Source organism: Rhineura floridana, chromosome 3 (assembly GCF_030035675.1).
Source record: "Rhineura floridana isolate rRhiFlo1 chromosome 3, rRhiFlo1.hap2, whole genome shotgun sequence".
Classification (NCBI taxonomy): domain Eukaryota; kingdom Metazoa; phylum Chordata; class Lepidosauria; order Squamata; family Rhineuridae; genus Rhineura; species Rhineura floridana.
This window is the reverse complement of record NC_084482.1, coordinates 58,779,601-58,795,434: the sequence shown is the minus strand read 5'-3', so window position 1 is coordinate 58,795,434 and position 15,834 is coordinate 58,779,601. Positions and strand designations below refer to the sequence as shown.

General features: G+C 41.2%; 1 protein-coding gene across 4 annotated transcripts in view; it reads right to left on the bottom strand.

Moving 5' to 3' along the window:
- RAB37 (RAB37, member RAS oncogene family) overlaps positions 1-14,350 on the bottom strand; it is a 91,458-nt gene extending 77,108 nt beyond the window's left edge. For 2 of the 4 annotated variants that reach the window (XR_009761304.1, XM_061616071.1), the window contains exon 1: positions 14,164-14,205. Coding sequence is in view for 2 of the 4 variants with exons in the window: in XM_061616073.1 (XP_061472057.1) it covers positions 14,164-14,283 (120 nt within the window). In the remaining 2 variants the exon portion in view is untranslated. Of the gene's footprint in view, positions 1-14,163 lie in introns of all 4 variants that reach the window. The other 2 variants (XM_061616073.1, XM_061616072.1) reach the window with 2 other exon arrangements.
- Positions 14,351-15,834: the final 1,484 nt, after the last annotated feature.

The window sequence follows — 15,834 nt, the reverse complement described above, 5'->3', positions numbered from 1 at the left end:
TTAAAAATATCTTTAAAAATATCTTAAAAAGCAATTCCAGCACAGATGAGGAGTAGACTTGTAATGGATTGCCTTGCATAGCTGTCTGTTTCTCTACATAAATTAATATATATGTTGCAAGCAGCTGGAGCTGAAAACTAAACTCTTAAGTCCTCAAATGCATTAGAAACATCACACTGGCTTATTTCCTTAGCCCTTTTTGTCCACCATATTTCTTTCTACAAGGAAAAAAACCCCAGTGGGGCATATTTCTACTCCAAGGGCCCTTCCAGACAACCTGTTTATTGAGCATTCATCTTAATTTGTTTTCACAAAGCTTGTGAGGAGGTTTTATATCCACTGTTTATCGAGTATTTGTTCTGATTTGTTTGTGTGGAGGTTATATGACATTGTGTGGCGAAACTGTTATGGCACACTTTCCAGTGTATTTTCCCAGCTCTTACTGGAAAAAGTCTGGACTTTTTTTGTTTTGCTTTTTGGAAGCAGGTTTGTTGCACAAAAGCAACAGATCCACTTTGATTGCCCAACCTAATTTCCTCGTATGAAATTGAATCCCACCTTCAAAATAGCAACAGTCCAGAAACAGCCCAAGGCAGAAACATTCTTGTGCACAAAGTGCTGGAGGAATGTTTAGTACAACAAGCTGATTGGAGAAGGTAGACAGGCCAGGAAATAGAGTTTTGAACTACTAATAGGGATAGGGGAGAAAGTCAATTCAGTTCACATTTAAAGTCAAATCTATCAGATTTGCATGTTCTGAAACAACGTGAGAAGCAAAGCACAGCCATGTTTTGAAATCCATACGTCTAAACTTTGTGATGCAGTTCTCCAACTAACATTTACAAATTTCATAGATTAGGAGAAAGCACGCAAGAAAATGGATATATTTTGAAAATAACATTAAAACACATTATATTAGGAGAAATTGCTAATTTCTAATTGCTAATGCAGTACATTAGTCAAAACTGCATACAAAATATGTTTATTAGGAGAAATTCACAACAAAATGTTGAAGATTTCTGTGAGGATTTTTAAAAACAAAATTAATTTGGAAATTGCTGCAGAAATGTGGAGAACTTAATTTAAGACTGGGAAAATGAGAAACTGAGAAAACCAAAACTGACAGATCCTTCCATCCTTAACTGTAATGAAGAGAAATAGGCTGGGGTGGGGAACCTGTGGCTCTCCAGATGTTGCTGGACTACAGCTCCCACCATCCCTGACCATTGGCTATCCTGGCTGGGGCTGATGGGACAACATCTGGAGGGCCACAGGTTCCCAAGCACTGGAATAGGCAAAGACCTCTGGAAAGTAATGCATGGTACCAGGATGATAATGTGTGTGTGTTGGGGTGTGTGTCTTTCCTTGGTGCCAAGGCCTCCAAGAGAAGAGGAAGATCGAGATGAGAAAGTGGCAAACCACAGCCTGGCCTCCTTTTCATTCTACCTATTATTGACTACCCAAACATTTGATGATTTTCCAGCTATGCAGTTCCTAAGAAAGGAATCGTGACAGGAGGGACTTGATATTTGCATGTTCCCTTGTGCAACATGTTGCATATTCAGTAGGACTGATGAAAATCAACATGCCAGTCTCCAGCTGTGATACCACTAAGAGATGGAAATATTGCACAGCTATGGTGAATGGTGTGGGGTCAGTTCCACATCATTTACCTGTAGTTCCCTTAAATAAGCCAAATCACTAGGTAGGCTTTCAATGTTCTGCTACCTAAATATCAATCAATACCATTAACTCTCAAAAGAATGGAAATGACATGCACACAGGAGCCATAAATTCTCTGGAACAGATGAGAAACTTATTCCTGGACATCAATAATATATATATATTTGGCCCATACATTTTCTGTTAGCAGGCACAATGACTAGAGCAGAAGATTTGTAATACTGATATTGACATAACATCCAATACAGTTACTCTGAACAGAAAAGATGGTCAGGCAGATGGCAGGTCTCAGATATATTGCAGTGGAATAACTGTGGCACTCACACTCTTGTTTGGCTTAATACTGAACAATTGACAAAAATGAGACATAAGGAATTTGTATGAGCCAGTTTTAGGCTTTCTCCCTTACTTGAAACAAATTCTGAGTTTGCATGTCAAAGAATTATCACCTCTGTGATAGCATGTTCTCAGAAGGTATAAATTTAATGGCTGGAAACCTGGGGCTGGGAAACTGACCATAGCCAAAGGCAGAATAGAAAGGCTGTGATTCAGATCTATCAGCTTCTGATGTAAATTAAAGCAAATTGTTTTTCTCCTTTAAAGCACATTTCAATCACATTTTTCCCCTGTCAAAGAATTCTGGGCACTGTAGTTTGTTAAGGGTTGGTGGGAATTAAAACTCTGTGAGGGATAAACTACAGTGCCCAGAATTCTTTGAGGGGGGAAATGTGCTGATGTGCTTTAAAGGTATAATGTGTACATACTTCTATTTTGGAAATTCCCCATCTGCAGAATGTTGCCATCATAAAAAACCCTGCCTGTAGTCTCCCAGCAGGGCACATGATTGCCCCAAGGTGAAAGAAATTATGCCAGGATTAGGGTTGCCAGGCTCAGGGCCTGAGAATGATTCTGTATCTTTAAGAGAAGAGAAAATTCAGCCAAGTGCAGGTTTTCTTGCAACCCTGCAATGGGAAAAATCACAAGGTGAAATTCTCCCTTCCCACTGCACAACTTTTAAAGATACAGAAGACCTCTTGGTTGCCAGACCCAGCCTTTCCCATTATAGTGTTGCAAGAAAACCTGCACTTGGCTGAATTTTCTCTTCTCTTAAAGATACAGAATCATTCTCAGGCCCTGAGCCTGGCAACTCTAGCCAGGATAGAGCATAGTCGATTATGAAGCTCTAGGAATTCCATTTAAAAAAATGTTCAGGATGCTGTCCATATAAGGCTATTCTTCCCATTAGGGTTTTTATGCACAATTCACATTTCATATGAATGGGCACCATCACTAGCTAAGGCTAATGAGTTAAATGGCATTCAAAGAGCTCCAAATGTTTCATTGGAAACCCTGGGAGGTAGGCCAGTATTATCCCCACTCATAGATGATTAAATCAGTAATGGGTTATTTAAAGCCACTAGTGCAGGGATGGGGAGCCTGTGGCCCTCCAACTGTTCCTGAAGCACAACACCAATCATCCCTGAACACTGGCCATGCAGTGTTCCCCATCCCTGTGCTAATGAGTGTATCACACTGGCCTGGTTCTCACATAATGCTAAGCCATGGTCAACATTAACCATAATTAACATCAACCATAGTTAAAGCTGAGGTATCTGGCAGTTAATCACTAGGTTTATAACATCAGAGAACAGCAAAACCTTGGGAGCAGTGTGATTTTTTTGTTGCTCTTCACTCATGGCTCTGTAGCTTTTGGGCAGTGACAGCTCCTTAACAATAGTTAAGAAGAGTTCTGGGTTCTCACATAACACTAAGTTAAGAGTAACGTTATCTAAGGTTTATGCTTGCAGAGACATCACTTTGTATAGCTGCTACAGCAGGAACTCTCCAAGGTCCTGCAGGTGCCTTGAATTCCTGGCCCAGATCATTGATAGCACACTGCTAGGTTTTCCCTAGCCTCAAGCAGGACAGTAATACTGGCAACAATCTCCTAGCAGTATATAATTCCTGCTCCATTTCCTGTTTGGCATCACCATTGCTAGGGGACTGCTTTCCTGAAGTGTGTCAAATCTCACTTGACCTGTAAAATAGGGCATTTCACTCAGCCATTTTGTGAGCTTTGGGGGGGGGAGTTAAACAAGCAGCCTACAGCACTGGAACTAGTTAAGGGGCAAAAACACCACAATCAGTGCTATATAAGTTTTGCTTAAAGAAATATTCAGTGGCAGTTTAAAAACAGAATATCCTGTTAATTATCAAATGTGAAAACCATTCAAAGAGGGAAGGCAAGAGAGAGATACTTAAAAGGATTTTCCATCTCAGATGTTCTCCTTTGCCCATTGTTTGAAATCCCAGCTACTCAATAGGGCCTCAAGGATTGCCAGCACTATTGAAAGGATAATGGACTGGTGCCAAACGCTAAGAAAATATCCCAAGGGTAAAGCAACTGAAATCAGGTTCTTCCTGTTCAGAATCTGTTTACCAAATTGAGTATTAGGAAGGATTTGCTGATGACTCAGAACATTTTCATATTTGCTTTGCCTGTAGAGCATGGCATATGGTTTGCTTGTCTAGTCTGTCCTGTTTCTGCTCTCTGACTCTTTCACATATCAACTGAATGAACACAAACCAGGATGGCAAATCTATGTCCCTCCAGATGTTCTTGGATTGTACCTCCTATCATTAACCAATGGCCATCTTGGTTGGGGTTGCTGGGAGTTAAGAGTCCAACAACATCTGTAGGGCCTCAGGTTTCACATCCCTGCAAACAAGGTTCTCACCCTTGGTTTTCGTATCTCCACCCTGCTTGTCTTCAAAATACATTAAGTAGTTATGAAAGGACTAAAGCAACTCTTGCTATTTCCCCCTATGGTCTCCCTTTATATTCCAGTGATGGAAGTGGTGTTGGGGGGGGGATGACTTCTTTTAGTACCCTTCCATATAGGTGTTAACCACTTTTCCAAGCAATGGTTGCCACTTGCACAAGGCATGTGGAAATCTCCAGGAAACCCTACAGTGTCAGATATTCAAAAATGGTTTGGTGGTGGCTTCTACTTGCCTAAGACCCAAATTAAAAAAAAACGGTGGCTTAATATCACTTGCCTATCAGTAGTTCTGAGTGAGAAAAACATTTTGGGTGACCCAGAAGAATATCTGGAGACAAACATAAGGAAAACAATGGCCAACCTAGTTGTGTACAGGCTTCAGCTATAGGCTTCAAGCAGAGCTTGGAAAAGTTACTTTTTTTTTTTTTCTCAATAATTTTTATTCAGATTTTCATAAAACATACAAGACGAAATCATAAAACATTCAAAGACAAAAAACAAAATCAAAAATAGTTAAACAAAAAAAAAAAAAAAAAAATAAAGAATAAAGAGTAAAATATTGACTTCCCATTTGTCAAAGATCAAATCAGTTATAAGTCTATAATATATAACAATCCTGTCTCTTAAGTCATATTATAAAATCACTTTCCTCCAGTAGTTATCTTACTTAATCATCAAATCTCATAAACATTACTTTATTCTTTCCACAAAAAGTCAAAGAGAGGTTTCAATTCTTTAAGAAATATATCTATCAATTTTTTTTTCCAGATAAGCATATCGATTAATCCATCTCATTACTAATTATGATAATCTTATTGTCATAACCATAGTCAAAATAAACATTTCAATTAATCCATCACATCAGAATCTGTTAGGTTCAGTAATTTCAGTAGCCATTGTTCTATTATCCCTATTAGTTCCATTTTCCATCTTCCATCTTCAGTAGTCTTGTTAAGTCCAGTAATTTCAATATCCAATCTTCCATTATCAGTATTCCATAATAATCTTGCTGTCAAAGCCATAGTCATATAGTAAGAGTCTGATGGGAATTACCTCTATCCCAAATATTTTCTTGCCATCCATTCTGAATAGGTTGCTGAAATACTGCTGTAAAATCATATCTCTGTTCTTTTTTTCAAAATACACTGGGTCATCTCTTGAAAGTTTTTCCATTGTCACATGGCTGCAGTTAATTCCATAGATTTTCTCTATATTGGGCTCCATCACATCATTCCAGTCCAGAAGATTATCCATGCCATTGATAACTTTATCTCTAGAATCTTCATTAATTTCTTCAGAGATAACATTGAGTTCCAAACAATAGATTTTATTTCTAAAGTCCATAGACTCCAAATCTTGTTCCTGTTCCACGTTTGTTCCAATCTCCGGGATCTCCTCTCTCACAGGGACCCCTGTTCCAGTCTCCAGGGTCTCCTCTCTCACAGGGACCCCTGTTCCAGTCTCCAGGGTCTCCTCTCTCACAAGGACCCCTATGTCTTTAATCTCCTGTGTCTCCAAACAATAGATTTTGTTTCTAAAGTCCATAGACTCCAAATCTTTTTCCTGTTCCACGTTTGTTCCAATCTCCGGGGTCTCCTCTCTCACAGGGACCCCTTCCAGGGTCACCTCTCTCACAGGGACCCCTATATCTTTAATCTCCTGCTTCATTTTACTCAATTCAATTTTCAGCTCCTTACAACCCTGTCGCAGGTTTTGTTTCGTTATCTCAATCTCATCCATTATTTTCTGAAACATAGTTATTTCCAGATTCTCAGCCACTTTCTTAATTGCCATTTTAAAAGAAAAATATAGGAAAACCACTTCTTATTTCAGCAACAATTGGGTTAATACTCCAAACTTGGTGACATCACAGTATAAACAGAGCAGACAGCCTTATCTCTCCATGCTTAAGTAAACAAAATGCAGTTCCCAGGATCGAAACAATTAATGGCGGTCGTCAGGAAACAGATTCGTCAAAATAAAATAGACCAAAAAGAGAGTAGTCTCAGACAATATAATATTCTTCAAAATAAAAATCTGGAATAGAAATCCCTCTTCTGTGTATATCTTTAGAATGCAAATCCAGGACAGCTTTTTGCAACAAAAACAGAGATAAGCTATTAATTAGTGAGTAGCAGAGAGAAGTTATGGCTCCCCAGTGAGATGTCAAAAACCGATCAATCTGGCAAATCTCTTTTAAACAGCAACAATTTAAGTCAAATAAAAGAAAAATATAGAAAGAAGGGTGCTTGCCTGTTAGTGCGTTCTCTCTTAGAAGATAAGATGAACGTTCGCTTTATCAGATAGAGCTTGTTGTTGAAAATCCGTCCCACCTTCGTCGGCTGGACCTCGTCCCATAAATTAATGAGATCTGGTCGTCCCAACAAAAATAGGCTTTGAGGTTAATCTCTTCGTTTCTCCCTACCCGGGAGAAGTTTAATCAGTCAAAAAAAAAAAAAAACCTGACTGATATATCTGAATAAGCTTCTTTTGAGGCAGGAGCCCGTCTCAAAAGCAGGCACAGGCTAAGTCACCCTTCCCGGAAGTCGGAAAAGTTACTTTTTTGAACTACAACTCCCATCAGCCCCAGACATCACGGCCACTGGATTGGGCTGATGGGAGTTGTAGTTCAAAAAAGTGACTTTTCCAAGCTCTGGCTTCAAGTTGGGACTTGCATGACCCCACCATTCAAAAACAAAAACAATTTGCTACAGGGGTGAGACTGTGCTGGGACCATCAGGGGCAAGCTTGTCCACCTGCCTTGCCCCCCACCCCTGCTTTTAGTGACATTTTTCTGGGGACTGCCCTTTACCAGGAGATGAATATTGCGCTGTGTGTAGTTTGTGTGCTTAATTTCGTTTAAAGCAACACAACAGCAGCAGAGAGTGACAACAGATGTTGAAATGCAAGTGTGCCAGCGTGTGTGTGCATTTACCTAAGAAAGCAGGCTTTTACCCTGCATCAGCATCACTGAGACTTGAGATTTAGTAAAATAAGAAAAGCTACTTTATTTATAGAAATACATAGTAGATATAAAAGCATACCTAGTTCTAACTAACTAGCTAAGTTGGAGGCATAATGCCCAGGTGTGGGAGTCAGTCTCATGGCTTGGAGAGAGAGAGAGACAAAGGAATGTCTCCTCTCTCCCAGACAGTTGGAGAAGGAAGAGGTGGAAAGGGCGGAAGGAGGAGGGGCAGGTAAGCTTCCCTAAAGACGTCACAGCCTAGCGACAGAAGGAAGTCAGTCAGAGCATCACAGGTAAAGGTAAACAAGCCATCCATCTGAAAGACCCTAGCTCTATCTCCCTTCTGGAGCACAAACAAAAAAGATCAAAACAGGAGTTGCTCTTGCCCCACTTCCAACACCCCTTCTCAACGAGTGTTTGGTTCAGCCTATGAGATTCATCTTGTCTAGCACCTTGCAATGTTTGACTTTGCCCAGTGCCTTCGTGAAAGCGTCTGGAGTAGGGTTGCCAGGTTGGAACCATCCAAAAACCTGAGAAAATGGGGGCGGGCCCTAGTGATGTCATGGGGCGGGCCCTAGTGACGTCACGGGGCCGGCCCTAGTGACGTCACGGGGCGGGCCCTAGTGACGTCACGGGGCCAGCCCTAGTGACATCATTAAACATGATACATTGTATCAACCACAGTTGCTTGGAGCATACCATTCAAAAAAAATTTCTCTGATTGGAGATTAAAATAGAAATCTTACCTAAAATAGGGTGTTCCTAGGTCCATCTGAAGTGACAAGGTCATTCTTTCTCACAAGCTTAGGGTGATGCAAAATGGAAATGGACTGCCTTCAAGTTGATCCCAAATAGGGTCTTCATGGTAAGCAGTATTCAGACAGAGGTGGTTTACTATTGCCTTCCTCTGAGTCTGAGAGGCAGTGACTGGCCCAAGGTCACCCAGTGAGCTTCATGGCTGTGTGGAGATTCAAACCCTGGTCTGCCAGGTCACAGTTCAACACCTTTAGGGAACATTTAATCTAGTTTACTTGCTTCTGGCAAGAAGGGTTTACGTGCCCTCAGGCCAGGCCATTATTGGAAGAAAGGAGCTTAGTGTTGCAGAGATGTTAGATGGGAGCACAGATGGATGCCCCTGAAGGCAGCAACTGTAAACATGCTTATTAAGGAACTAAGCCCCATAGAACTCAATAGGACTTACTTCTGAGTAGATATGGTTGCAGCCATGTTAAACAAATTAAACCAGAACTATCACTAGAAGCTAAAATGATGAAACTGAGGTTATCATACTTTGAGCACATAACGAGAAGACATGATTCACTAGAAAAGACAGTAATGCTGGGAGAAACAAAAGGGCATAGAAAAAAAGGAAGGTCATACAAGAGATGGATTGATTCCATAAAGGAAGCCACAGACCTGAACTTACGAGATCTGGACAGGGTGGTTCATGACAGATGCTCTTGGAGGTCGCTGATTCATAGGGTCGCCGTAAGTCATAATCGACTTGAAGGCACATAACAACGCCTTCTTGCCTGCACTATCTAAAAGTCACATTTGTAGGGATGAGAGAGCTGTTTTATGGCACCAACTATCCCAAATAAAAGGCACAATTCAAACCATGTCTGCTGCTACATACATGCTTTAATCTGCTAGCCCATAAGAGACTCCCATGAAAGCACTATAGTCCAGGAGGCCTCCACCTTAGAAAGTGCCCCCACTACATTCCAGATCAGTTCCAGCCTTGGGAGGGGACAACTATATTAATAGGTTGCTCATTGCTATTGTTGAGTGGCAGATGCCTACACAAAAGGCATCAATGTGCCAATTTTACACTAGCATTAAGTTACTACAAACAAATAATGCAGCAGAGTTACAACACCAGGACTGCACACTGCACCCATGTTACTGCTCCCCATATTGGTGTCTCCAATAATCCCTTTAGCTGTTTAGAAGGCAGATGGGTGTTCTCACTTGTAATCTGCATTTCAGAAGATCATTAGAATCTTGCATTAAGATCCACAGACTACAAAAAAAATTTCATTCATTCTATACCACGATTCAATCCACAGCCTAATCAATTTGGACAGATACTGAGATGGAAGGGGTATTTAAAGGCCTAAGTCTGTGGGAAAATTCTGCTAACGTCTGTATGCTGTAGTCCTTTAATCCAAATACTCTCTTAGTGCCATGGATATTAACTGAACTTGCTAAGCAAGTTACAGCATGAAGTCTTTTCCCCTGCAAGAATGAGATTTTGTAGGAGGGGAGAAAAAATAACAGGAATTAAGAGATTTCGAGGGGCATGAAAAAAACTGTCATCTCCTACTGTGGCCAGGCTTATCTGTAAGAGAAAGAGGTAAAAAACCAGAATGCTGAAAAGATATTTATTGTTCTGTACAAAGGTACTATTAAAAATATATTGGAAAAGTATTTGCAAAAATTTTTTTTTGAAAACTAATTGCAAAAGCTAGAAATTATATTACAAGATGCTCTTAGAAGCTCAAAGCCCAACGCGTTTCAGCTTGTGCAACAATCTCGAGCAAAGATACTTCAGCCATCCTTTCTATCTCTGTTCTGCTTTTCTTTCTAACTTAAAGTCTCCCTTGTAAATTACACACAAGTACTTTTCGCTTCAGCTACAACTTGCATTCAACTTAGTTTGCTGGGCCCATAACCCTTGTTGCGCTGTGTGTAGTTTGTGTGCTTAATTTCGTTTAAAGCAACACAACAGCAGCAGAGAGTGACAACAGATGTTGAAATGCAAGTGTGCCAGCGTGTGTGTGCGTTTACCTAAGAAAGCAAGCTTTTACCCTGCATCAGCATCACTGAGACTTGAGACTTAGTAAAATAGGAAAAGCTACTTTATTTATAGAAATACATAGTAGATAGAAAAGCATACCTAGTTCTAACTAACTAGCTAAGTTGGAGGAATAACGCCCAGGTGTGGGAGTCAGCCTCATGGCTTGGAGAGAGAGAGAGAGAGAGACAAAGGAATGTCTCCTCTCTCCCGGACAGTCAGAGGACAAAGGAGTGGAAAGGGCGGAAGGAGGAGGGGCAGGTAAGCTTCCCTAAAGATGTAACAGTCTAGCGACAGAAGGAAGTCAATCAGAGCATCACAGGTAAAGGTAAACAAGCCTGTCCATCTGGAGGACCCTAACTCTATCTCCCTTTCAGAGCACAAACATAAAAGAACAAAACAGGAGTTGCTCTTGCCCCACTTCCAACAATGAATGCTTTTGGTTTGCTGTTCTTGTTTTTTTTAGAAATGTTAGCATTTTGTTAGTTTGATTTTTTTGGGGTAAATTGTATTGTTTTTATTTGTGTTTTGTATTTTTATTTGTGTGTTAGCCGCCTTGGGGGCCTATTTGGCCAAAAGGCGGCCTAGAAATAAAACGTAACATAACATAACAATTTCTACCCTAGCTTTTTCTCCCTTACATCACTGCAATGCTACCTTAATATGTGGATACATTTGTTTATTCATTTTTGTATGTAGGCTGGAGCATTCAAGACATGTAGGCCTCCATCTGCAATTTGAAGTGGCATGATCCAGACATGAGTTTACCCTCTCAGTGACAGCCAGACTACATATGTAATCTGTGAATGGATCTCTCCCAATTTTTAACATGCCAAAGAGCCACAAGGGAACTAGATTTCTATTGGGAATGTTGGTTGTAGCACAGGGTGAACATTTTTAACCTCCCCCCATACCATTTTACTGATATGAATTGTCTGCCCCCACAGTTAATATTTGTGGGGGGGCATACAGGGACCATATGGATACCTGTAATTTCCCCTCTCTGATGCAGCAAATAGCAGATTAACAAGTCAAACTGGGAAATCAGCACAAAGGGGGAAGTCTAAATACCATTCTCAACCAGATGGCTGCATTTACCACTTTAGAAAAAAATCACAGGAAATCTGATCATGGATTTTCCAGAGAATTAGGCCAACATTGTAATGAGTTGACAGCTGGTCCTCCCCCCCAGTCAGTAGAAGCCTCAGAAAGGTTTGGGGTGTGGAGGGTTGAATGAAGCCTTCAAAGTTTGGTTCTTCTGTAATTGGTCTGGCAAGCTTCTGACAAGGTACAGACTTTAATAACTCATTTATAGCAAGACTTATAGGGCTGATGTAGACAGAGTAGAGAAGATAAGCCAGACAATGAAAGGAAGCAATTTAATTTTGAGACAATAACCAGTTTCCAAAGAAGTCCAGGTAATTAAACATAAACTTGTCTGCTTGGGGTTTCACTTTTGCTGTTGCACAAGAGCTCCATCCTCTTCTGATTATATATAATCACCTTGAATAGCTCTCCAAAAGCAAAAAAGAAATGAATGTGCTGTATAACCCTGCTTTTATTAGTTACTTCCAAATAAAGGATTAAGCCGAACTGATGTCTTTGTCCTAGGGAAAAGCAACTGATCATATCACACAGCAGACACATTAATGTGTAAATTTCAAGGGATGTAATTGTTGACCAAACAGCAAGGGGCCAGGAAACAGACACCATCACCAGTAAATGCATATTAATAGTATGTTGTCTCCAACTAAGATCTACTAATGAGTGAGCCCATTTGAATTAATGGACCTGTTAGTCATGTTCATTCATTTCAGTGGGTTTACTTTGAGTATGACTAACATGGGATATGACTCAGTATTTTCACACATCACAGAACTGTCCCAACACTAGTTTTCACAAGGCAAGATTTAAAATATATAAAACTCAGTAAAATGTTACAGAAATAATTTTTATATTTAAAAAAATCATTTGTTTTATATGGGTTTCCCCCCAGAGAGGGCATCACCAACAACTGATCAACTAATTAATATCTTGCCATTGGACCCTCCACTTTGATCTGGTCCATATATGGTAATGTTTCTGTGTGAAGGAAAACTCACTGAATAATAACAATCTGAACTCTTTGTTTTTAAGAAGAGCCAACTCAGTAAGACAAAGATGGGCATTGCGCCATGCTGGCCGGGGCTGATAGGTGTCTGGAGGGGCCACAGGTGACCCATCCCTGCAGTCACTGCTAATGAAAATCCAAGGAATCTGATGTTGCCAGGAATATCACCATGTAAATATCACTTGGAACCTTATGCAAGCAAAACAGGTCCACTATGGGCCTTCCCTAATGTTTGCTGCTTCTGTCAAGTCAGAACTCCACTGTGTCAGTACCACCTAGAACTAGGCACCATGGGTGTGCATGATGCTGATGTGGCAATTGCTTCCCACACCAGCAGCAATATCATGGAGATCTTTTTAGAAGTTGGAAGTTTGCTTGCCTGGAAGTTTGATTTAAAAAAAAAAATCAAACCCTTGGGACAGGAAGATGGAAGCAAGGCAATTTGGGAATCCACCTTGCGCACAGACATCCACACCACACAAAGCATTAAATGGCTCAATATCAGCATCAATCCTCCCCAAGAGCTGATCATATGGAAGCCACAGCCACACCTCTGAAGTAAATAGGAATGAATAATGGGAATTGGTACAAATGGATGCATTTAGAACTTAATACACACAAAGAACCTTGCATGGCTGCAATCTGCATCCATCAAACTAATTGAGCTGGGTTAATACAGGTGAAATCTTATTAAATTCAGGAACTAGTAGAGTGGTTTGGAATAAGTGGCTTGAGGATTGCATGATTGCTAGAGAGAAAGAATACAGAAAGATGGAGAATAGAAAGATGACAGAGAGAAACAAAAATTCTGTCAACCAGAATAAAAGCTGCCCTAGCACTGTCAGAGAGTACTTTCCCCCAAAAGACTCTGATTGCAGGATGGAATAACATAGTTTATATGGCAAGTTCCCAAAAACTCCCATTAATGTCTGTTTTAGTAAACATGCCACATAGCTCTTTAAATTCATTGAATGTTTGCATCTCCTTTCCAAATTATCCTCATTAGTACTTGGAAATAAACAAGGGGTGTAACTAGCAGTTGTTCAACAGCTGTGTTGTGTTAACAACACGCTAGACAAAAACAGACCCATTCCCCCTAATTTGCTGGCAAATTGAAAGTTTCTTGCAGTGCTGTTCTTCATGGGATTCTATAAATAAGCCACAGCCTGGCATTAATGTCCCATCACGTTGAGGACTCATTCTCGCCATCTTATGGGCTCTCGGAACATTGCAGATATTTATTTCTATGGTTAAGAGGGAATTCAGAAGAACTAGTATATATGAAAAGATGAAAGTTGAGGTCCTTTTTAGAAAGGCAGTGAAAAATTCTTCCACAGCTGATTGTCCTCTGATAAATCTTGTTTAAATTTTCCTTCTCTTCCCAATAAGATAAAAGCATGTGCAATTGCAACGAATCTTAATTTGACATGTAACACCAGTACTTTCCCTCCCCCCTTTTTAATTTGCTTTATTTGTAAACTTTTAAAAAGAACATAAGAAGATCAGGATCAGACCAAAGGCCCATCTTGTCCGGCAATGCATTCTGGCTCATAGTGGCCAGCCAGACGCCTGAGCAGGACCTGAGCACAGCAACACTTGCAGGAGCTCCTTCTCCCATATATCCAACTTGTAAAGCACCATGTACAAAGGACAAATATCACCCCGAATAAGCCTCCATCCCTCCCCTTTTTACGACAAGGGCTCTGTCCCCACGTTTATGTTCTTTCATGCAGTGTTTCTCGTTTAAACTCTTGTTCAGCTCAGTCTTACATGCCACAAACAACCGCTCCCCCGTCACACACACACTCACAGAGCACATCTGTACCTTGTGCAGAAGGTCCTCATTGTAGGAAATGCTGCTTTGGATGCCCGTCCCACTGGCACCCATCCCCGAGTAGGCACAATAGCTGCCAGCCCCGCTTTGATATCCCCAGTGAGTCTCCATTTCTGTCTCCAGACTGATTTTCTTGCGTCAGTGCTAAAAGTTCCGGCTCCGGGCCAGGCCTCAATGCAGCAAGGGAGCGCAGCAGTTTCCCCTGCTCAAGCCTGCTACATTTTCTTCCTCTCCTGGAAGAGGCAAAGGTGAGAACGGAACGCATCTAAAGAGAGCTCGACCTGAAGTGAGCTAGGTTAGAGGTGTGTGAGCGAGAGCGGGGGTGGGGGGCGGTTCGGTTTCCTGGGGCCGCAAAGTGCTGAGCGAAGGAGCTTTTTACAGATCCATACAAGGCTGCAGCGCCTGGCTGGTTTTCAGCACTAAGGCTAGCTCCGATCGCCCAAGAAGACCCTCTTGCACGCAGCAAAGGAGCACCACGGAGACCTCTCCACGGTATCCCGCCGTGACCGCTGCTCGTCTGTCATGGATCAGCACCAAGGACAGCTCCGGCAATACCTGCGAGGCGAGGAAGGCGGCTTCATCGTATGACAGCCCCACCCAACCCTCAGGTTATTATTTTTTAATGCATTGTAATAAAGCTTCTGACAGTGGCCGTTCAATTGTCCAAACTTAAATAAACACTCTGCTTTCCCTGTTACATCACACTGCCCCCCGGTTCCTTTTCCGGCACTACCAGCAACTTTCGAACTTATCACCGCAGATTCCACAGTGTCAGTGAGTGTCAGAATGTGCAGCTAGAGTGTTTCTTTAGTGTCCGGGGTGTAGGGTGTGGGTGGGAGCCTCTTCGTCGTTGTCAGATTCTCAACGGAGGCCGTTTTTTTTAAATTCATGCCAGCAGTTCAGAAAGGAAAAGTTATCAGCTATTCCCGAATAAAAGGGAACTGCTGGAAGCAACCATTATTCACCAAGAAGGCACTTGGAGCTTTTTCTCTAGTTCCTCTATTTGCATTTCAAAGCGAAAGGTAGAATCTTAAGGTAGAGACTTAGGGTAGAAACGGTTCCAGTGACTCTGCACCTCTCTCTTCTGAAAACGGGGCCCACGACGCTACTCAAACCCTGCCTCTTTTTACTGTAAAACCTGGTGGGATCAGTTTGAGTGCTTTTTTAAAATTATTTTTTAAATCAGCTTCAAAGAGATTTTGCAACTGATCGGCAGATCAACCTCTTTCCCCTCCAGGTGTGGCAAATGGAAACACTTTGATTTGGCTACTAGTGTGTTTACAGCCTTGAAGGATCCATTTAGCTTTCAGAAACAGTGGATAATAAGAGCAGTTTCATTGGGGATTCTAAATTCTAAGGTTGGAATGCTCAGTGCCATCTTTAAATGTAAAGAAGTTTTCAAAAATTCATTGTTTTAGAAAAAGTTAGAAAGAACCTGGAGCAAAATTTTGAGGAAAGTATCATCATTATTCTAATTAAACAAATGCAAAAAGTTGACATTTTCCAGACTTCATATAACCAGGAAACTCCTAAACAATAACTGACAGTCCTTACAAAAAGAGGCTTGTTGCCATCAGATCCCTGCCTGATGAGTAATGGTAAGAGACAGCATGGTGTAGTGGTTATAGTGTTGGACTATGGCTGGGGTGACCAAGGTTCAAA